This window comes from Amblyomma maculatum, chromosome 2 (genome assembly GCF_055883805.1).
Source record: "Amblyomma maculatum isolate TAMU_Amacu chromosome 2, ASM5588380v1, whole genome shotgun sequence".
Taxonomy (NCBI): Eukaryota; Metazoa; Arthropoda; class Arachnida; order Ixodida; family Ixodidae; genus Amblyomma; species Amblyomma maculatum.
In genome coordinates this window covers 84,673,353-84,696,029 of record NC_139345.1, presented here as the reverse complement: position 1 = coordinate 84,696,029, position 22,677 = coordinate 84,673,353, and the positions used below count along the sequence as shown (strand labels likewise).

Genomic DNA, 22,677 nt, shown 5'->3' with positions numbered 1-22,677 from the left:
TCAAGCTAGCTGCACCTCACCTGCAAGTTCTGCGTGTGTGCAATGTCCGCAGACACGCTTTCAAATTCAAGGATCATCTTGTGAAACAATCTTGTTCATCCTAAAAATTTCTATAAGTGTGACTGCATTCTTGAGCCAATAGTCATTTGTAAGCATTGTGTCCTGCAGCGATTCCTGTGGTCGTCGAGAATGTGACAGTGGAAGGAGGAGGCACTTGCGTGCCTGGTTGGTCCATGTGGTTCAATACCCACAAACCGGACGAGCACGGTGACTTGGAGTTGGTCGACGTCATTATGCAAAGCGGTCTGCCCCTGTGCGACGAACGCTTCCGAACCGAGGTCCAGTGTGAACCGGTATCCAGGAACGTGGCTTTCACGAGCACACACCGTATCCAGTGCGACATACAGAGAGGGCTGACTTGTAGGAACGATCTGGTGACCGGAGAGGAGCAGTGTCCGGACTACATGGTCCGTTTCTACTGTGACTGCTTCAGAGGCTGGGAAACCACTCCTGCACCCGTGACGGCTGGAACAACTGGAATAACTCGAACGACTGGAATTACTGCAACGACTGGTGTCACTGGAACGCCTAGAATCACTGAAACGCCTAGAATAACTGGAACGCCTAGAATCACTGAAACGACTGCGAACGCTGGAACAACATCTGTGCCAGGTGTGGGTCATTTCTCGGCATTTTTCTAAAAACGTATTCATATTTCATCACGTTATTCACACGTAGTATGCGTGTGCGGCATGTGTAATTAGCACTACTTTCTTTCTGTTATTTTTCAAAGGACTCACCGTAATATTTGTCATTAGTACCGAGTGCGCAAGTCAATGCGTTGTTTACGCTGCTATTTTAGATCTGTGATGTCGCGAAGTATGAAGAGTTAACGGCACCGAAGTTCATCCTTTTTCCCTGCGCATTATTTTCGCAGGCTCTGTCACAACACAGACTGATATAATATACGACCAGACCACAGTGCAATGGAGTACAGGTATGGCATCTTTTTTGCGTTAATGCTCATGCGAATTTGTCGCCATGCCACTAAGTAGAATAAGGACAAGGATGACAACATCGATATATTTGGGAATGATAGGATATTCTACAGTTAAAGGCAGAATCAGGGGATTTAGATGTACTAGTTTGCATTCTTAAGCTTTTTTTTTTTGTCTTCATCTCTTTCTCTTTTTCTAAATAGATTATTGCAGCTGATGACTGGTCCAGTGCATTTTTTTATGTGTCGAACGGCACCTGGGTTTCAAATAACCTAGACTAGTGTCAACAATACGGGAACAAAAGCCTCCATTTCGTTTTTATTGCATCATCTTTTTAACGAATGCCCAACAATGAAAAGAGCCAGATTTTTAGTTCTCAATAAGTGCGACGAGCCTTTTGTGCCCAAGTGCCACCCGCGGTTCGTCTTTCCCAGATCGGTGCTACCGGTTTGTGTACCTGGTGAACGGCCCCTCCCCGCTTCCGGACAGCAGCTACAAGGCGTCGAGCAGCGCTAGCCCCGGCTCGTCACCCGCCCACTCGCGCCTGGGATCCACCACTTCTTCCACATCTCGTACGTCTGTACTTATCTCTTCCTCCAAGTGCTCCATTTGCTGACTGTAGTACGCTACTGTCACCGTGATTTAATTTGAAACTGCCGGAAACACCGTCTTGACGAATGTACTCACCTGCGGTTAGTATGTGGACTAACGGTGTCTGGGTGTTTTGCGCACGCTCAGATACTGGCACTGAAACCTGAAAATAACGGTCAGGGACCATAAACACCAGTGGCCAGTGAACATCAGTCAGGAATGAAGAACAATGAGGCAGTGCTTTTTTTTTTCTCTCTTTTCTTTTGTCACGTTAGTCGTTTCGATCCCGACCATATCGGCCACGATTTGACGGAGGTAAACCGCAAGGCACCCGTAAATTACTGAAAGTTTATCTAGTTTATCGTACTAATTGGTGCCGGTACCATTGTTAAGTTTTCCTGCAGACTTCGTGGAAATTTTCACAGCAGAGGGATGTCGTTCTCGTGACCTCCAGATCTTTTTTAATGCTAATAGGCCTAGCCGGAACCCAGTTTTTAGCTGATTTTATTTACGTCGAGAGTGAAAGGCGGAGTGTAAAAGCCAAGGTAGCGATTTTTGGGGCCTGATGCAACACACCCCAAGTTTAAAGCAAAACGGGTTCAACGCTGCTGAACCAAATATTGAGCGAAATCATTAGCAGCGGGTGACTGAGCGTTCTTCTTCCTCAGCCCACATATAGAGTCCCGCTTTAACCAAGCCCTATGAGCGTGCCTTAGTGGCCTATAAGGGTAATGTGAATTCCAGGGTCCTAGCAGGCTGATTCCGACATAACCGTCCCATGTGAAATGAGAGACCCAAGTTGGCAGCTCCTGCGAGCTCACGTGAGCCCCCATTGGTGGGGTGTGACGTCACAGCGTCACGTGGGTAAGACGTGGCTAGAGCATCCGCCTCGCATTCGGGAGGTACGGGGTTCGATCCCCAGTGCCGCCGGGTACCCACCTGTTTCCAATGGGTACAAGATTTCCCCCGGCCTGGTGATCGGCTCTTCTGGGGTGAAATGCTTGGGAAAAAGGGGCCATGAACCAAAAATGTTGGCCGCGCTACGCTGAAGGCTCGAAACCTAGAGTAGTATTGCTTTCGCAATAAAAAAAAAAGTAAAAATGCCCAAATTTTAATTTTGTTTCAAGAAACAAGGAAACAAACGCAAACAGGAATCCATACTACGCAGATACTCTGTTCGCAGCTTGCCGTAACGTCCTATATGGGTTTTTGTTAAATGTTCGCTTTCTGCGCAGTCGGTGCATGGATTCCCCGTCGCCAAGGGGGCGGAGAGTTTGTCGAGGTGGATCTCGGCGGAGTACGCAGCGTGTTTGGCATAGCCACGCAAGGACGCGAACGCACTCATCAGTGGGTGACGCGATACCGAGTCCTTGTCAGCGTCGACGGCACTCAGTACGCCTACGTACAAGGCTCCCAAGGAAGGGTTCAGGTACATTCACTTCTTTTTTATGGATATCGCCAATTCTTTATGTTGCCCCAATTAGATATTCCTAACGAAATGAAATTATAGACGCTAATTTTTTTTCCGAATTTCGACCTACGACCTCCTCTAGTCTACCCAGGCGGCTCACTTGCGCCTAAGGGGTCTACAGTGTCAAAAATCAGCAGAAAATCTGCACTTGCAGGGTAGTATATAGGTCTAAAGCACACTGGTGAAAACAAGATCATCAATGAAAGGGAACTCAGCGACGAAGGTTACGTCCGATGTTAACACAGCTTGTTTTGTGCGCAGTTGGACATGTTTGAATCTCCTGCAGAAGAAAAGCGCAATAACATAACCGCAACTATGCGATCGCATTTCTCTTTCTTACTCTTCCTAAAGCACGTATTGTACGTCTGAGTGCCTTTTCCGCACTGGGTGTACCGCTCACGCTTGTCTACCTTTCTTCGCAGCAGCTAGCTTGCCGCTAACAATATGCCGTGGCGGAGTAATTTTTTCTCTCGATAATCCCTTCTCTCCTTCTCCAACAAGGATTTCATTGGCAACCACGAATCGAGCGGAGTATCGAGGCAGCTCTTCGACAGGCCCGTGAGAGCTCGCTTCGTGCGCATTGAGCCGACCGAGTGGAACGAACTGATCGCCCTGCGCTTCGACGTGCTTGGCTGCAGCGAAGGTGAGCTACCGGACTGACCTAAACGACTGGATGACGCTTGTTGTGTTTCTTGGTAATGAAATTTCACCACAATACTTGCTAATTGCGTTTGCTTCAGATCACGCGGTATTTTAGACACTTTAGATGCCAGGCAACGTTCCTAAACGGCCATAAAGGAGCCTTTTGTAAAGTGCGATATAAAGTCTTTTTGCTAATAAATTTTCGTGCAATCGGCTGGAGCTTCGAAATGCGTCTTTACGTTTCCATTTTATAAACTGCACTGTTAGTGCTGTTTTGGCTCGCGTATGACGGAATATAAGGCTTTGAGTTTCCTTTGTTCTCTTTGAGATCACTGCAAGATGCATCACCCGCAGGATCCACTGCACTGCGTTAATTCGTGATGCCTTTATTAACCATACCAGCCGAAGAAGGAAACCTAGGTCCTTGATCTCTGACGTGTGTTAGTTGGAAGACAGTAGATGAGTCTGAAATAAAGTCTATGGACGCTAGTGGGCTTCTATCACATACCAAACCGAGCAGACCAGCTTTGTTGCCCACTGCATTGGCCCAGTGCGCAATCACCGCAAGCAGAACATACCGCGTTGTTCTTTTTTTCCCCTCTTAGAAGGGTATGTGCCCACGGTGGGGAATTGGCGAATTTTACTGCCAGTGCTTCGTGCCGTGCTAAGCTTTGCATCAACTCCCATCTGTGCGTAATCATATAGATACCTAAGTGCTGGAGTACCCCGTTCGCATTTTGCCAAATGACGCTAAACTGGCGGACATTTCTTCTTTTCCTTCCAGATACCTCCGATCGTATTCCGCTGGGAACACCACCTCCCGCGCCCACAACAAATGCACCGGGTGAGTTCCTTAAATATTAAGAACAGATAGGGAAAGCGACTCTTGTATTCATTTGATACAGCTTCCTTATTTGGTGAACACCAGGCACTTTCGTATGGTCATGCGGGAAAATTTCTATGACCTCATTAAACCAGGCCGTCATATCTATGTTGGGGGTACTTTCACATAATATGGCAGACTGTGACTGTATGCTAATGGGCATGTGCGACCCGACGTCGAAGTGAAATGCGGAGTGCACCTCATTCGTATTTGATTTAACCACGCTAAATCGGCAATTATTTTGTTTCATTTTTAATTATTTTTTCTTATTACGCAGAGGTAGGAACAGTGGCCGTTCGAATGTGTCCCGAACTACCAGACCACCTGCGGGCCTTCTGTCCCCTGTGTGAAGACGGACTGCTGTGCGACGGTGCGAATTGTATACCTCCGACTCACTGCTCGTGCTTCCAAGATGGTCAGTTGTTCCGGGTAAGCACTGTCAGGAAACAGCGCTATTTATAAGTACCTCCTATAGGTCTGCGCATACTTTTTCCTCATTCAGCGATAAAAACCAACCGTTCCAATGTTAATGCATGTGTATGTTTCCTAAAAACGTTTTCCAAAGCATATTAACGTCGAAAATGATATTCTTTTCGTTTATTGAAAACAAAAGCCTATGCACAAGGCCACCAGGCCTGTCGACGGAACGGCTTTTGAACAGGATTAGATACAACACGACCAAGCCGTTACAAGAGGGGAATAGTATAAGCACCATTTTCGTTATTTCAGCCAGCGGAAAGGGAGTGTTCAGAACAAATATTGAAAGCATGCCTTGCTTCGGAATTAAAAAAAAATACATGCAAGAAATAAGAGCACTGGCATTAAGCTCTCCATATCGGAACTACTTCCGAGTGTTTCTTTCATAACTAATGCGAAAGAGGACCACTTACTCCCATAAAAAAAAAAAGAAAAAAAAAAGCTACAGGTTCTTGTCGATGTAATTTGAATCCGAATACTCCCACGAGGCGAAAGCTGTTGTAAATCGAGATTGGCAGGAAAGTGTTTGAATTTTTGTGGACGAATTTGGGTTGAATGGTGCGCCTCTTTGGGCGCTTCAATTCCTGAGAGAAAGTTGATTGCATGATCAAACGGGTGGCCCTGTGATCGTTCCTCAAAAGCGTCCTATTTCAGTTTAGGAAGGACGCGCGATTTTATGAACTTCGGTGGCGTTTTCGATTCATCATCTCTAACGCTGTGAATTGTCCCGTTCCAGGTAAACACGGCAATAGTGACGTCGAAATGCGACATGTGCATGTGCACGCTCAACGGCCACTCCAAGTGCAGAAAAAGCCAGTGCAGCTGTCCCAAGGTTAGGCTCTTATATCATTTTGGTGTCCTCGACTATGAGTGACCTGCGCCCGCGACTCAAACACTGAACGTTACACTTTCTTAATAGAGAAAGTGGACACCATGTGATGATCAATGAATGATCCAGCTTACATTCTGAAGGATCCGTCATCGCACAGGTTTACCCACACTCCCCAAGATTGGTTGTAGCGAGCAGAAAGGAGTTAGTCCAGGTTCCGGTTATAGTTGACGCGTGAAATACGTAGTATTTGATTGCATGTGCTGCTCGACACTGTGACATTGCCTGGCTTATTCGGCAAATCCGACCGCATACTCAGCAAAAACTGAGCATTAACTCAAGCAGCGTGCAGGTCAGGACGAAAGGCCTACGCGCGACTCTCAGTGTGGCTGGGGAAAACGAGCTGCCGCAGAAGTAGTACCGTTTCATCCGTATTCTTCTTGCTGCATGTCCTTCTATTCGGAGAGAGTGAATCTATGAATTATATGTATCGATCCGGAGATGAGGATCGCTCAGTCATTGAACTCACTCAGCTTGCTTTATTTCGGTCACTTCCGCTAAGAAGTAAACCCCAATAAATAAATAAATAAATAAATATATATATATATATATATATATATATATATATATATATATATATATATATATATATATATATATATATATATATATATATATGGGGTTGTCGGGTGGTGTGCTGATGAATGCAGGAATAAAATTGACGCAATAAAAGGAAATGCAGCCGACCCACCTTTTATCTTTTAGTTTCCTCCTCATTAGGTTAAAATGACGTCTTAAGATGGTGGCTAAACAAAAACAGAAGGAAAAGGTAGCACTTCTGCGCTTAGTGTTAGCATTCGTATGCCGGAATTAACACTAAGTTCCTCCAACTGGAGTCGCTTTTCCATACTCACTCCGATAGAAGCGTCAGTGTCGGACAGTTAAGGGCATTTCTACCTGATTATCACAATAGAGGAGGGAAGGAAGAAAGGATTCGCTGCAAGCACCGGAGTCAACTGCTTTCCGTGTCAGATGAATGACATGAACGGGCCTACTACATGGACGCAAAGCGTGCGGGCACTCCTCGGCCCCTCGCCTTCCGACCCCTATGCGTATCTCGCGTGGATTCCTCGTATCTCAAGGAGGGGGAACGCTGTCAGCGCTATCTCCACTGAAGCGGCCGGCCGCAGCGCTGCTAGCTTGTTCCGCCGACGAGATTGCGAACAAAAACGTACGCCGCGAGAAATGCCAGTCCTCGCGCGCTGCTCCGTGTGTGTAGCAGCCGCGCGTCGAGTGCGTTGTCTTTCCACCTCCGAAAACAGACAGCCATGGGAATGAAACCACTGCGCGTCCTCTTCATCCTGTGGGCATTCGGGGGCGCTCTTCTCAACGTGTCGGCAGCTTCGGTAATACCCCTTTGTTTTGGTAATCATTCCGCGTACTTTTTTCCTTGCCTGATCTGAATTCGTCTGGGTCGTTATGCAGATGCATTTCACACATCTAATTTTGTATTCTGCATTTCTGTAGACTCGTGCCGTTGCAAGCTTATGAACACTTTTGTCTTAAGACGTTCACCTCGTTGACGCGTTGCGAGCCTCTTGGGGTACGCCGAGAATCCGTTCAATGCTGTCTATATCGTTCCGCGTTGCTGTACGCATTTCGCAACCTGTGGAATTCGAACGCTTTTATATATTGGTAATGCATGACTATATCTAACTATCGCGAAAAAACATAACAAAATAAATCACCTCTTAACTACAAACAGGTAAATAACGCTCGGGACACGCCCAAAGCTTGAAGTTTGCTTGATATATGTTCTTGCTTTTTAAGGTGTCAATGGCTGTCGTAGAAGACATGCCCAAGTAAAGCCATGAAAATGCTTAGTGATTATCGTTGACAGGCCAACATTTAGAACATATTGCTTCGATTCTTGCTGAGTATTTAGAGAAAAGTTGGTGCGCTCCTTTATGTCGTGATTATTGCTAAATACACATTTAGACGCCTGCTATTCTGCGAACATATCCGCGAACATAGTCGAGCCGATCAGGGTGCCTTACTTTATGGCGCACCCACATTGCTCCACCACTTGAAATTTACAAGCGGAGTTTCGTGGAACGCTGTTTTGAAAGCTTCCTTTCGGTTCGTAACGCGATATCTCCCCGCCATTGGTATGCAGAGTCAGCGCGCCTATTTCGACGAGAAATGCCAGTGCAAGTGCGCGTACTGCCCCGTCGGCCAGCGTCTTTGTCCCACAAGCAACGAATGCATCGACGATTTCAAGTGGTGCAACGGGGTCCAGGACTGTCCGGACGACGAGCAGGGCTGCGGAAAACGTAGGGACCTGATTTTTGTTTTTTCTACTGCCTGCAATGAATTATTTAATTTATACACATACTATCCGTATTATTTAGGATCAAATTGAGATTTTTTTTATTTATACACATACTATCCGTATTATTTAGGATCAAATTGAGATTTTTTTTATTTATACACATACTATCCGTATTATTTAGGGTCAAATTGAGATTAACAAACACAGAAGCCATAGCAACAGTCATCAGTATATACTTACAATGAAGCCATAATCACAGAAATCGCTAGGCAAGAATAACATATGAACAGTGCCAATTCAATATACCAGGCAAAATAGTGGAAAACCTCCTCGCGGTTATTTGCACGTACAACATGATAGGACGGCTTCTTGTAATCTCGCGGTGTTTGAAGGAAAAAGAAGTATTTCTAGCAGTCTTCTGACAACCTTTCCGTAGATGCCTAGAATTCTTATTTCTAGATAATTGAGAAATGTGTTCTTTATTTTCATGCTGTCATTTGTCACCGAGAACTAAACTGTTTATAAAGAAGTAGGAAAGGTTTGATCATTCCTGCTTCTGCCTCACTTGTAGAGGGGTTGGTTTGGTTTGCTGCAAAGTGAAAAAAACAAAAAACAAAACGACAAAAAACACAACTGAGTCTTGTTTTCAAAAATGAGAAAATATGAATCTGAGCGCGCGTCTTTTACACTCATTCCAGCTCTAAAGCCAAATAGTTAATATTCAGATCCAATAGTTCGTAAGCGTATGGTAGCATTAGTCGCAACAGCGTTCTGCATTCAATAAGGTTTTACTGGACAGAAGAAAACTTCAGTGTTCGTTTTATGGAGATTAATTTGTTTTTTGGCGTTACCAACTGCAGTTAAAACATTAGACTTGCAGCATAAGTTAGAACAAACAGTAACGCCTAAATACACGCAATCGATGGTTCGTTAAGTAGCCTGCATCCAAACGTTTAACCAAATACCAATGGCTGATATTGTGGTATGCAGCCATACATGCGGATTGCTTCTGGTTATCGATATCTGCGACGTATCACAACAGGTATTGATCTTAGACAAAAAATTCATTGAGCATTGTTTCATATTTTACGGCTCTATAATGACTGTATAAACTACGCAATCATCTGCGAACAATTTGAATTTGATTGACGGTTCACTGACGAGGTCGTTTTTGTAGATTAAGAAGAGAAATGGACCCAACACCCCTGGTGGTACTCCTGGTGTAATTTGTGTTATGTTGAATACTTACAAGCTGCCGACGGCCATTAATAAGTTTCTGTAATGAAGATTTCAATCCATGGAGCAATATAGATATTCTTCAAAACAGATATCAGTTTGATTGGTAATTTTCTATGAGTCACTAAGTGAAAAGTTTTCTTGAAATTAAAAAAGAAATGCTCTTTCTTATCTGTAATGCCAAAAGATTGTGCCCTTTCTCCACCAGATGTTTAATCGGCAAGCCTTGCCGAATGCAGTACTGGATGCGCCAGTAATTTTTGGCTGATGAAAACTGCCGGATATGCATGACAACAATACACTTAAAAGATTCCAAGATGTTGACGGTGTTACAATGGGTCGATAACTTCCGCCCTTTTGGGCATGCCCGTTCTTAAGTACGGCTAACGTTTTACAGTTTACACTAATCAGGTTTGAGCAACAGAGGTGCTGGCTTGTGTCAGATTCATTCATAAATTTTAGGCGATTCACGCAGCAGTCTTTGAGGGGTGTGTTTGTAATATTTGTGCTCTAATTATTTTAGCACGGCTTTGAGCTCATCCCCTAAAAATGATATGCCATCCTGTAATTCCGGATTGTGGCACGATGGTGCGTAGCCCAACCTCTGGACACTTTTATTCTTAATTGAATGATATCCATGGCTATCCCAAGGTTATACTTTCCGTTAAGTTTTGAGCGGCTCAAAATTTATTATGCATTTAGTGACTTTTGCCTCATCGTAGCCATTGCTCATTGCCACCTATGCTATTAAAATCAGTTTGTTCTTCAAAGTGCCCAGAACCGAAATTACGCAAACCCATCCGCAATAGCGGTGTCATCGTTCATACTAAAGTCTCGATACGAATTAAGATCTCATTTGTTACCCGATACGGGATTTGTCGTCATGGTCATGCTGGTTAATGAGCTGTCAGAGATATCGGTTAAATCTTCTAGCTCATGCGGTGTCACAGCAGCTATTTCACCTCATAAGATCAGGTCAAGGACAGACATGCTTTTGGTCTCGAATCGTGTACAAGGCCAAACTGTCTGAATTAATCCATGAACAAAGTAGAAATAAATAAACTGAAGAGCGGTTTCGCGATCACGTTCTGCAGGCATCATTTTCTCCTAGTTAATACCAGAAGACTGCAATCCCCCTCTATAATTACATTCTTGCTATGTACCCACATAGCCTCAATGAAGTTATCTCATATGTCAACAAAACTGAAGTTAACCGGCCTGATTTTGTCATGGCTGGGTTTCCCAAATCTGGATACGCACCACGCTTGAAATAGATTGTCCTTTTTTTTTTTTTTCTCGACCACGCCGCTGAACATATCAGAAAGTGATTTCTAAGGCCTTTCTTGGTTTGAGTGATCAGGCTTTGTACGCAGAAAGTGTGTGCAGAAAGTGCCCGCCGCAGTGGCACTTAAAGAAAAACGTGTCTTCACCAATAATCGAGCCACAGGCCCTCTGATCCCCAGCCGAGCGTGCAAACTACAACTCCACACCAGGCTCGTGGCTAACAGATCATAATTCTCCTTGTCTAGCGTATGAGAATGATAGTGGCGATGACAATTACCATGTAGTTAGTGATAATCATAAAGTTGGTATTAGCGATGACAATGACGATGCAGCTAATGAAGTCACCCCTGTATAGTGGATTTCGCCATCTCCACTTTTAAGAACACTTAATCGCAGTCCTGAAATTTTTGTTCTATTTCATTAGATGACCCCTCAATACTTCGAATTACTGGATTTTTTTTTTTGCCTACTCCAATTTACGATGTCACAAATTTTTCTTTGCACGCTGTACACACTGGTCCATGGCACCGCCATTGCTCTTTCAGAATCTTCCACTTTTTTTTTTTTTTTTTTTTTTTTTTGCAGTTTTAGTATTTGTGACACTGCTGACTGCACACTAGCCAATGTCGCTTTCATGGCCGATATGTCCGCAGTGGTAACGCTTAGTCCTCTAAGAGTGTCTTCTCAGATTTATTTATTGTTAAGACAATGGTTCTTTTCTAAGTCACCAAAACACTGCAGTAGAAGTGCTGCGATTTCGAAACATTCAACAGTTTTCTGGCTGGCATGTTAGTTTGGCAGCACTATATCAAGCCAGGGCAATTATCTTTGAGATAGCCAAGCAAGTGTTTTAAACCAATCTGAACGAAAACCAAAAGCGGTTTAGTCACTTCGGTCCTTCCGACGCCGCGGTATTTCAGTCACAAAGAAATCGCCCCGTTTGTGATGTCAGGGACCTTGGTGCTTCCATTGCCGCAGTCCAGGCTTTAATTCTAGGCCATCCAGCGGCGAATGTTCGAGTGCAGTCGAGTGAAGACACGCATTGTCAGTCAAAGTGTGCTAGTATGCTATACAGCCAAAGATCTCGTTGTTTGTTTAGCGATACAGTATAGTTGCTATAGGCGAAAAAAAAAACGAGTAACAAAAAAAAAAAAGCTCATACAATGCTTTAGGCATGATTAGGGAGTTTACGTTGTTTAAGAGATCGTGCTTAAACACACATCGCCGCCAGCACGCTTAACACGAACGCCCGAACGCTCGCCCTATAGATGAACATTAGCACCGCTCTGCTCTGGCTGATAGGTCCGAAATCATGCTAACAGGGCACTCGCTATTCATACCGGCCCCAAATCATTGCGTACATAATAATCTCGGGCCTAGCGGCTACCGCTGAGAGGCCCAAATTCCGGTCCATGCCACGCTCTTGAGCGTTCCTGCTAAGCGGCTGACGGCGGTGTGAATGCGATTTGATAAGCGCTCGTATTTGTGTGTACGCAAAAACGTTCCTGGAAAAAACGTCCGAGGAAGATTCGGCCCCGGAAAAAAAAAAAAGGTCCCCGGAAGAAAATGTCCCTGAGGAAGCGGTTGCAAGGAGAAAAGGTTGCCGATGTGAAATTTTGCGGAGAGAATACAACCTTCCAAAACTCACTTGACAAAAAGAAAAAAAATGAACAGTTTATTGCATTCTGTGCCAACTTTGATAACAGATGCAACCATTCTATAGTGTGTGGGTCTTCTTAATGCATGATTAGTAGCATTGAGTAGCCGCTAACGAGAGACAGCGCTACTGAAACACCCTCACAGGTCTTTCAGGGATGAGGGTCAAACGTTTCAGTGGCCACGTCTACACTGCAGGTTGTGATAATGAAATTAGGATGGCCACCCTGAAGCACCATTGCCCCGCACGAGCATACACCATTGCAGCTCGCCATCTAGAATCACAGCGTACCTTTTTATAGCATAATGAGAAGCTACAGCATGTGGAACGAGAAAACACGTTGAGAAAAAACAAAAACAGATCAAGTTCAAGATAAAATCATAAAAGGAGATGCAAGGTCCAATACGCAGACAGGCGCGACGTCATTAGTGCCCTTTTGCTAATTCATCGCGTGAAAGCTCACTCGCGGCCGTTAGGCCAAGCACCTTTTTTCAAAGAAATTCATCCCTGAGCAGCCAAGCTCCAGACCAGGCTAAAGACTGACGTTGCGATACATTTGACTTCACCCGTTTGGGGACAATCTTTCCTACTTCGCTAAAAGGGACTTTTTTTTCCGGGGACCTTTTTCCGAGGGCGTTTTTTACCAGAACCCCTCGTATACAATGCATGCATGCTTATATGTACCCATGAGTGTGAGTGTATGGGGACACACATGCTGATCAGTGCTCTGCTTGTACTTAGGTGTCTCGGTTGGCAGGGAACATTTTTAACTGAAGAGAAAAAAAAAAATATGCGCTCTGTTAAAGACGCTTGAGTACCTATAATTTTGATAAGTAAAACACATCATGGCGTGCTACAAAGCGACTGTGAAAGCGTTGGCGGTTTCTCGGAGCTACGGTAGATATTCGTTCGCAAAATTCCCTGAGCGAGTTGAGAGGAGTTAAAAGTGGAGCACAGTTTCATAGCGGCTGATTTTTATTTTTTTTATTTTGCTTACTTTCGCTAGAGTCAAAAGCTGCAGCTAGAGATCCTCAAATGCCTTTCAGGAAGCAACTAACAAGAGGGAACATTATCGTTGGTTTGAACAAAAATAATTCGTCGCAAAGGGTAAGCGCAGTCAAATGCGTAATAATGTTGTTTGGGCTGGCCAGAAGCCATGCGGATAAGGGCCTATTGTCATGCGCTTGGTTAACGTGTGCCAGACTTAGGACCTCTCGCTCCGTGGAGGGGCTTTTGATCCGCTGTCACCGTATACCTGTCTTCCGAACACTTGCCCATTGTGAACAAGCAGCACTCGGATGCAGTCCATTCCCAACCGAATTTTGCCTATTAAGGCCTGTGAACAGCTTCACTGTTCTTGGTGAAGTTACCGTATTTGTGATAGAAGGACCATATAAGCTTGTAGAAACTTATTCTACGCCAGAGTATAAGGGGTATTCTCTGAGCACATGTTCTTTAACCACTTCAAGCGGACAAGGAACGCCCTCCAGCTATATCGCCTTGTCCGGTGCCCACCAAGCCTCTCTGTTCTGCTGGACTGGAGCCTAAGCTGATGAAAGGCCTTCGCTGCCCGGAGTATAGATGCGGTAAGTAACCGTTAACGTTAACGGACACAAAACGTTGAAGCGGGGTCGAAGTATTGTGACGCGAGCCTCGGCTTCAGCTGCGAAAAGTATCATTCTCTGTGTAGGAATTGCGGTAATTGCATATGAGGCAGTCATGTTCATGCGTAATAATTAATATGTGACTGGGGTATTTAATAATAAAGGAATAATTTCCAGTTAGCGTCCACCTAAGTGCAAGCCGTACGCCTACAAAGGACCGCTGTACAGCTTCCACAATCACCTCTCGGTCGAAGAAAAATTGGTCCGTGTCCGTCGTGGCGCTTCGGTGTAAGCTAATTAGTAATTGCTACGTTTTACAAATATGCTTCACCCTGAGGCATTCCTCAAGAACACAACTGGAATACGGATTCAACAATGTGACAAATATGTCACATATAGGTTAGGGCATTACGGGCCATGCGACCCGATGCCGTAACCATTAATGATCATGTGAGGATTGTGTTTCAACCGAAAGAAGCGATGTCTGCACAGCATCACACAACTGTAAATGCGGCACAAAAAATAATAAGAGCAGTGAAATGTAAAACAAACATTTTGTGACTGTTAATATCATCGTATCATTCGGGATTTTCGCAGTTCCTGTTAATGGCGATGGAGACGTCTGCAGGCTGCTCTCCAATGGTAAGCAATGCGTCGAAATTAGTGCTTGAGGCAGCGTTGCTGTCTATGCTTAATGCATTGGTTTGACAGTGTCCTTGTCCGTTATTGATTGCAGCCGCGGTGTGCATAGTGGAAGGCCGATCTGTCAAGACTTTCGACGGCCAGCGTTTCAACCACGACATCTGCGGTCACATTCTATTCCAAGACAAGGTGGCAAAGCAGTTCTCAGTCACAGGTACGCGGACTGGCTTTTTTTTTTTTCGATAAATCATTATCGCAATCAATTACGTGCGAAGCTCTCGAGCATTTCCGATAAGCGGTGCCGTTCATCATACCAACAGGAAGTTAGAGAGTTTGAATAAGAGCAAATAATAGTACTAAAACGTTTATTCAAGGCAAGATGAACTGCGACCCATACCCAGATATCCTGAACAAGCACACTATTCAACGAAAAGTTGGTGATTAAAGTAATTTTTTTAATGTTTTAATATTCTACTACAGCATAAATATCTTTTAGACGGAGAATAATGGCACAATGGAAGGCACTCGCGGAAAAACGAGCGAGATACAGGGCACGCTAAAGTCTTTTCGCTTCTAAAAGCTATGCGCTATCTCCATGTGCAAGTTTTAATAAAACAATCAATATATGCAGATTTCCCTTTGGAAGACTGAAAGCTTTCTTTTTTCTTTTTTTGCGGTTACTGCTGTTGATATCTTCAAAAGCGTTCCACATCGATTTTCTATGGGAGTCTTGACTGCTCAATGCGAGCAAAGGTAACACTTTAAAAGCAATATATCGCTATACACACGAGAAGGTTGCACCATTCCATGAATATTTTCATAACTGTGCTTTACAATAGGCTACAGCCGCCTTGCAAATAAAATTGATGTCCAAGAAAGATGGACCCATGTTTGAGAAGGTGGGCTAAAGGATGGGGAGTACAATATCGCTGTTCGGATTGTGCTTAATCTGGTCTTGCTCCTAAATGGCTGACGTGGACATATAGGACGGTGTTTATTATTCTGCACTGTAACCGACGAGACGCGCCTTACACACAGCTTCCGGTGCCGTTTAGTATTTCCGCACGTGAACGCGCTTGGTGCGAGCTGTACGGTCGGGTTGCGGCGAAGGTTATTGCAGCCTCTGTTGCTGTGAATGCGTCATTGCGTCTGCCCGTCGTGTTCTTTGCACTCCGAGTGCACGCACGTACTTACTCACCCTTGTTATGCAAATAAACTGCGTATGGAGCACGCTGATGTAAGCAAAGAAATGTAAGGCGCGTTCATGTGGGAAAGAGAGAAAGGAAGAAAGAAAGAAGGAAAGGCAAAGATAAGAAAGCTTGCCTTCTTCATTTTAAGGTAAAATGAGACGTTATGTTTTGTCTGCCTGTATCACATTCCTTGAACGAGTTTGGAGGTACACTCTCGGAGAGTAAAAAAATTGGCTGTCTGCCGAGGCATGCAGTGTAATGAGGTTATCTCCCTAATTGAAAATTCGGTCAGCGTCCCCGCGATATGGCTTTGAATTATCTCAGGAATGTCACGCATTCCACGATGGAGAATATTTATCTACGCTGTGCTAATTATAGAAACGCAGGAACGCAAAGCAAAGCACGCGCTCATCTCGCCGCCGTTGAAAGACTTTTAGGAATCTTTGCACCTCTTTATATGAAGTAACAAAATTTCGTACAGTTCCTTTTTTGTCGTGAAATTTCATCATAGAATTAGCTTATGCAACAGAAACTTTTAAACTATGTTGACTAAAGTGACAGATATCTACTCTAACATGTAAAAGAAAAAAAAAATTAGGAGTACACTTGAGTTCACCTTTTGAGTCGATATGACGCGACAGAATTATTTACTCTCGTTCGCAGTTCGCCTTAAGCATCCTGGCTCGTGTAGATGCATCTTGCGACTTTCTTAATCGCTACTCTCCTAATTGGTGCCTCAATTTGTCATTCATACTGATCAGCATAGAGCCACTACTTACCGCATTATCAGAAAGACCACCCGGAGTAACAATATTGATCACCGCTTTAACTAAAACTCCAGCGAACTCGGCCATTTTCTGCGGTCTCGTGGCGGCAAACAAACTGTCGACCAATCAGTGCCAAGTCGTGTTAGCTAACGACTACAACTACTCTGAAATCTGATTCCACGCACGTTTAAAAAGTTCCAGTTATAAGTAAAACTTCCATTTATATGTGGAACGTTTTCGAAACGTATGTGATTAATCCAGATTACAATAAGTGTTAAGTGAAACCTTCACTTATGTAAGTAGAACTTGTACTTTTAAGTGAAACTTTTTAAAGCGTATGGGGTACCATATTAAATGTATTCAAGAAACCTTCTCGTGATTTTTCTCTCATAAGGCAAACCCTAGGTTTCTGGAGTACAGGGCCTTTAACGATATCGCGTTAGCAGGAATTGTTTCGTCGTATTCTACAGAGTAACCATTCGTAACAAACGGCGCAGATCACCCCTCTATATAGATTATAAGACATCGCTGTTGTAGCTAGAACTGCCTTATCCTACACAAGTAACTAATGAAATCTAGTACATCGCAAGGGGTGATGTTATAATGAAGTGACATTGCCTCTTGCCAGCTCACCGGCGCTGCTCGAGGCGCGGTGACATCGGCGTGTGCGAGTCGTCGGTGTCGATCAAGTGCAACTCGACCTTCGTCAAGCTGGGCCCTACGCTGTCCGACGTGAGCGTGAACGGAATTTCTGTGGATGTGCGAAACCTGGGCGCCATCAGCCGGCGGCTGGGAGACGTGCACCTGTCCCGGACCGGTCAGCGGCTCGTGTTCACTTCGATGCAACACAACTTCGAGGTCGCCTTCGACGAGCGCCGAACCATCAAGATCTCGGTGAGTCATTCGTGTTGACGGGGCAACGTCGCCACTTGAGGATGGGATGTTATGGCTGGTTGATTCGCATAATTTACAACGGACCTCGGGGGGCAGCTGAGCGGTGTCGAGGTGCTAGCGCATAAGTAAGCATAGGTACGCGTAAGTAAAATCGATGTGCGCTTTGTATTTCCATAAAGATCTATCCATTGCAGATGAACCTAGGTATGGTATCGTGATAAATGCGCCACTGCTTTTACTGACCTTTAGAGAGGTAACGTGGTAATAACAGAAAATTATTCCTGCAGTATGGCACCGTTATGTTATGCTCCTTTTTTTTTTTTAAGTCATCGTCTTGTTGCCATTAAGTGTACTGCCCCAGAAGTCTGGGCCTCTTTATTGATTCCTGAAGGCATGAAAAGCAAAGTGGAAGAAGGCTTGAGGTGTTCGAACAGTCTATAAGTCATGCACATGTGCTTCTTCAAGGCAGTTTGGTTCATTACGCACATCTCTGCCTTATGGTTTTTAGCACGAAGCTAGACGTGTCACTGCGACTACGGATATTTCCCGTCTTAAACTTTCGTACGGCTGGCAGGTGTCCGACTGCCTGTCATCCAAGACGAGCGGACTTTGTGGCCTGTATGACTGGGATGCTAAGAACGAGTTCCGCACTCCTGACGACCGCCTTGTGAACGACGCCCGGACATTCGCCAACAGCTGGGCCATACTGGGCACGACGAGCTCCAACTGCGATATACCGACCTGCCCGAAAGAGACCCGGGTGAAGGCCGAGCGCTGGTGCCAGAGGATCGCGTAAGTGACGTCACTGCCTGTTGCCCTCCTTTGAGACGCGTGTGTTTTATGTACAGCCTTTATCAAACGTTTACAGCCCAGGGGGTCTACCTCTGAGCGACACTATGTGGCTCGTAATGCATTCTCAGGTTTCTATGCTTGCTGAAGGCAAGAGTTTCCGTCCTACCCTCTCGAATGGCTAGGACTTCCACGATTATTACAGAAGGCATATTATATGGCTTAAAAGCTGTGGGCGATTCCTCTGCCCGAGGGATGCGCACGACAAACACACAGTGGGCCGTATAACAAACATATTTAATCTCACAGGGATCTTGTCGTCCGGGTGGCTGCGGGTCGTTTCCGTGGAGAGCCGGGAGGGAAGCGGGAGCGACGAGCCAGGGACCAGGAAGCGCCAGGGACCAAGAAGAGGGCGAGGCGGCGGCGCGTGCCTTCTTTTATAGCCCCCTCGCGCGGGACCGGTTATCCCCGCGCGAACGGGGAGAGGGAAACAGGCACGCGCGCAGGGAGCATTGGGAAGTGGCGCGGCCTTCGAAAGCGCGGCGCGCCACGAGCCCTACATCTTCCCCCCCCCTCAGCGTCCGACCCGGGCTCCGCCAACAGCCGGGCCATGTCCATGTCCGAGCCCGGGTCGGCGTAAAATATGAAGCCTTGTCGCCAGGCTCTGGCGGGATGCCATGCCATCTCAGCTGGTCCGTGGAAGCAGCAGGCATGGCGGGACTGTTCCGGCTGGTCCCTCTCCGGCAGCGGCCACATCCTCGGGGTCACAGCGCAGCTGGGCTCGGCCACGGATACGCCTGGCAGCGGCCCTGAGCTGCTATTCTACATCGCTGACCCCTCTCCACGTGGCGCCTTGCTGGATGTACATTGCAGCAGGCGTTTCCGCCACGGGCACACCTGGCTTCCTGAGGCCTGTACTCCAGGCCTGGGCAGCGGGCTCCAATCCAACTCGTTGAAGACGGCCAGCATGGCCGCGCTGGTCACGATGATGGGCCACCAACCACTACAAACTAGGGGGGTACCCCCTGTTTAAGTGGCCCCTCCTTGAACCATGCGCTGGGTGCGGTTTCCCGCCCCAGCGACGGTAGTTCATCTGGCTGCTGCAAAATCTTATCAGAATGCATTCTGAAAGAAGCAAAGACGTTAGACAAAGTAGTGCACTACCTTGGCCTTAGGTTATAGCGTCGGTTGCGAACCGGGTTGCTACCTGTACGCCTTACTTTGGGGGAGATCGCTGCATCACTTTGAGCTTCCCCCGCTTCGCAGTTATCGTCCTTGCGAAGGTGGTAAGCTTTCAAGTCTGCGACGTGCACCGGACCAGCGGTTTCACCGCTCGCCAACAACCGCAGCTGGTAGGTGAGTGGCGTAGTCCGTGCCGTAACTTCGAACGGTCCAACCCACTTGTGCGCTAGCGACGCGGCGAAACCACGCGCTGCGTTACTAAGCGGGTGCGTTCTTTTCAGTACCAAGTCGCCCGTGTTGAAAACGACGTGACGACGACCTTTGTTGTACTGATCCGCTTGCTCCATGCGCGCGACATCGAGGTTTTCACGAGCCGCGCGCTGCGCTGCCTCAAGGCGCTCGCGGAGCTTTGCCGCGTACTGTGTAAGCGGAGGGGGCGCGGGCCCCGCCGCGTCAAGTAGGGCGTTCTCTAGCGGAAAAGCGATCTCTTTCCCAAAATTCAAGTAAGCAGGTGTCATACCCACCGACCTGTTCACGGTTGTTCTAGTGGCGAAAGCCAGTTCGGACAACCGTGCGTCCCAATCTCTGTGCTGCTCGGTCGTCGCAACCAGCATACTCTTAACATTCCGATTCACTCTCTCGGTTATGTTGCTCTGAGCGTGGTAGGGACTCGTTTTCCTGTGGCGGATTTGAAGCGCCCGACAGGAATCAACAAAGACTTTGCTTGTGAAATACGAAGCATTGTCTGTAATCAAGTCGGAAGGGAAACCGAAACGAGTGAATGTCTCCAACAGTTTCTCCCAAATCCGTTCTGACACCAGCTTCCTAAGGGGGAAAACCTCAACCCACTTGGAATAGTGGTCCGTTATTACCAGGATATATTGGTGTCCGCGCGCGGAGCGAGGGAGGGGTCCCATGATATCGCACGCGACCACTTGCCACGGATAGTTGCTAACTACCGGCTTCATCATGCCAGCGGGTTTCCCCGCCCGAGGCTTGGCTACCTGGCAAACAGGACATGCACGGGCGTAACCCAGCACATCCTTTCTCATACCTGGCCAGGTCGCGACACGGCATAACTTGTCGTAAGTCTTACTGCCGCTGCCATGGCCTGCCAGCGCTGAGTCATGGAAGTACTGGAGGAATCGTTTCCGCAACTTCCTCGGGACCACGACTCGGAAGGGGGATGCAATCGCCTCTTCCTCGTCAAGTTGGGGGATGTAGCGGAGCAGTAAGCCATCCTCGCCCAGCAGATACGCGTCGTACTTGCCCTCAGCGTTCCCGGTGCAAGCTGCACTACTCGCAAGCTCTGTCAGCACCCGCTGGCATAGACCATCTGCTTTCTGGGCCTCAATTAGCTCTTCCCTACTGACCGCTACTCCCCAAGACAGATTTCTCTCTGCCTCACTTCTTGGCAGGCGAGTAGTCGCCGCCACCAGCTGCTGCGTCTTCTCTCTCTCGCAGCACCGCGCGGCAACTCTGTCCGCCTCCTTTCTCTTTTTACCTACGCAGGGCGCGACACTCGCGTCCGCCCTCTCCTCCTCTCCACTAGCGGCGACGCCGCTTTCATCAAAGCTGGTCTGCGCCTCTTCTGCGCTTCTGCCAGCCTTCAACGGTGCGCGCGATAACGCATCGGCCACCTTATTCATGCTGCCCCGGCGGTACTCAATGGTGTACGCGTAACGTTGCAACGTCAGCGCCCATCTCGCGAGTCTGCCTGCGGGGTTTTTCAGCCTCTTTAACCACGAAAGTGCCTGGTGATCTGTCTGCACGGTGAAAACCGCTCCGTCTAGGTACATGTCGAACTTTGACAATGCGAACATTATCGCCAGGCATTCCTTTTCGGTCACGGAGTAATTCCGCTCCGCCGATGTGAGCGTGCGGCTGGCGAACGCGACAGGGCGCAGCTTGCCCTCGTGTTCCTGCAACAAAACAGCTCCTACACCGGCATCACTAGCATCTGTCTGCAAGACAAACGGCTTGTTCAGGTCGGGGAGGCGCAAACTAGCGGTGTTCGCTATCGCGCGAGCCAAGGCAACAAAAGCGTCGTTCTGTTCCTTGCCCCAGACCCACTTCGAGCCTTTCCGCAACAGCTGGTTCAACGGTCTAGCGAGCTCTGAACAACTAGGGATGAATTGTCTGTAGAAGGCAACCATTCCCAAAAACCTCTGCAAGCTTTTCACGTCCGTCGGGCAGGGGTAGTTCAGAATTGCCTGCAGTTTGTCATCGTTCGGTCTCAAAGTGCCATCATCAACCACAAATCCCAAGAGGTTCACTCTCTTCGATGCCAACTGCACTTTCTTTGGGTTGATCGTTATACCCGCACGTCTCATTCTTTCAAGAACGGAATTCAAGTGAATGAGATGCTCTTCGAACGACTGTGAGAATATCACGACGTCGTCGAGGTACGCCATCGCGTAGTTGAACCTTGCATCGCCCAGCACGATGTCCATCAGTCGCATGAACGTGCTCGGTGCATTAGACAAACCAAACGGGAGTCGAGTAAATTCGAAGAGCCCGCGGTGACAGGTGAATGCGGTTTTCTGAATGTCACCTTCCGCCACCTCAATCTGCAGGTACCCTCTGCTTGCATCCAGGACTGTGAAGAACCTTGCGTTCCCTAACGCGTACATCACAGCCTCGATCGACTGGAAAGGGTACGCAACCGTAGGCGTCAGTGAGTTGAGCTTTCGATAATCAACACACAGCCTGACCGAACCATCTTTCTTTGGCGCTAGAACCACTGGGGACGCCCAGGGACTTTGTGAGGGTCTCACCGCGCCGGTATCAATCATCTCGTCAAGGGCGCTGTCGAGAAGCTGTCTCTTATGCGCGCTTAACGGCCGCGGGTTACATCTGAAAGGGCGCGCATCACCCGTTTCGATCTCGTGCTGAAGCAAGTCGGTCCTGCCTGGTTTCTCTGTGAAACAATCCGAAAACGGGAGTAAAGTTTCTACGAGCCTTCGGCGCTGACTACCGGTTCCCGAGAAGGACGCGATAATTGCTTCTAATGGGCTACCATTCAGTGTCGCGGGGGAGCCCTCTGCGACAAAAGCGTGAACGCTCGCTCGCTCAGCGACGCATTCCTGTTTGGGTGCGCTAACAAAGGGAATGAGGGGGGTGAAGGGGCTGTAGCGATAGCCGTTCTCCCCCATGTCAAGCACAATGCCTTCGCTCGAAAGAAAATCTCTTCCCAGAATAACTGGTAT

At 47.0% G+C, this 22,677-nt stretch overlaps 1 protein-coding gene across 3 annotated transcripts in view; it reads left to right on the top strand.

Annotated features, from left to right (window-relative positions):
* LOC146199178 (hemocytin-like) overlaps positions 1 to 22,677 on the top strand; it is a 111,324-nt gene that overhangs the window by 56,378 nt on the left and 32,269 nt on the right. For all 3 annotated transcript variants that reach the window (XM_084594641.1, XM_084594639.1, XM_084594640.1), the window contains 14 exons: positions 169 to 672; positions 938 to 997; positions 1,433 to 1,570; positions 2,825 to 3,018; positions 3,562 to 3,703; positions 4,487 to 4,546; positions 4,863 to 5,014; positions 5,799 to 5,894; positions 8,068 to 8,224; positions 13,870 to 13,986; positions 14,602 to 14,646; positions 14,741 to 14,860; positions 17,232 to 17,497; positions 18,072 to 18,289. In XM_084594641.1, the coding sequence (XP_084450767.1) occupies positions 169 to 672; positions 938 to 997; positions 1,433 to 1,570; positions 2,825 to 3,018; positions 3,562 to 3,703; positions 4,487 to 4,546; positions 4,863 to 5,014; positions 5,799 to 5,894; positions 8,068 to 8,224; positions 13,870 to 13,986; positions 14,602 to 14,646; positions 14,741 to 14,860; positions 17,232 to 17,497; positions 18,072 to 18,289 (2,269 nt within the window). The remainder of the gene's footprint in view (positions 1 to 168; positions 673 to 937; positions 998 to 1,432; positions 1,571 to 2,824; positions 3,019 to 3,561; positions 3,704 to 4,486; positions 4,547 to 4,862; positions 5,015 to 5,798; positions 5,895 to 8,067; positions 8,225 to 13,869; positions 13,987 to 14,601; positions 14,647 to 14,740; positions 14,861 to 17,231; positions 17,498 to 18,071; positions 18,290 to 22,677) is intronic.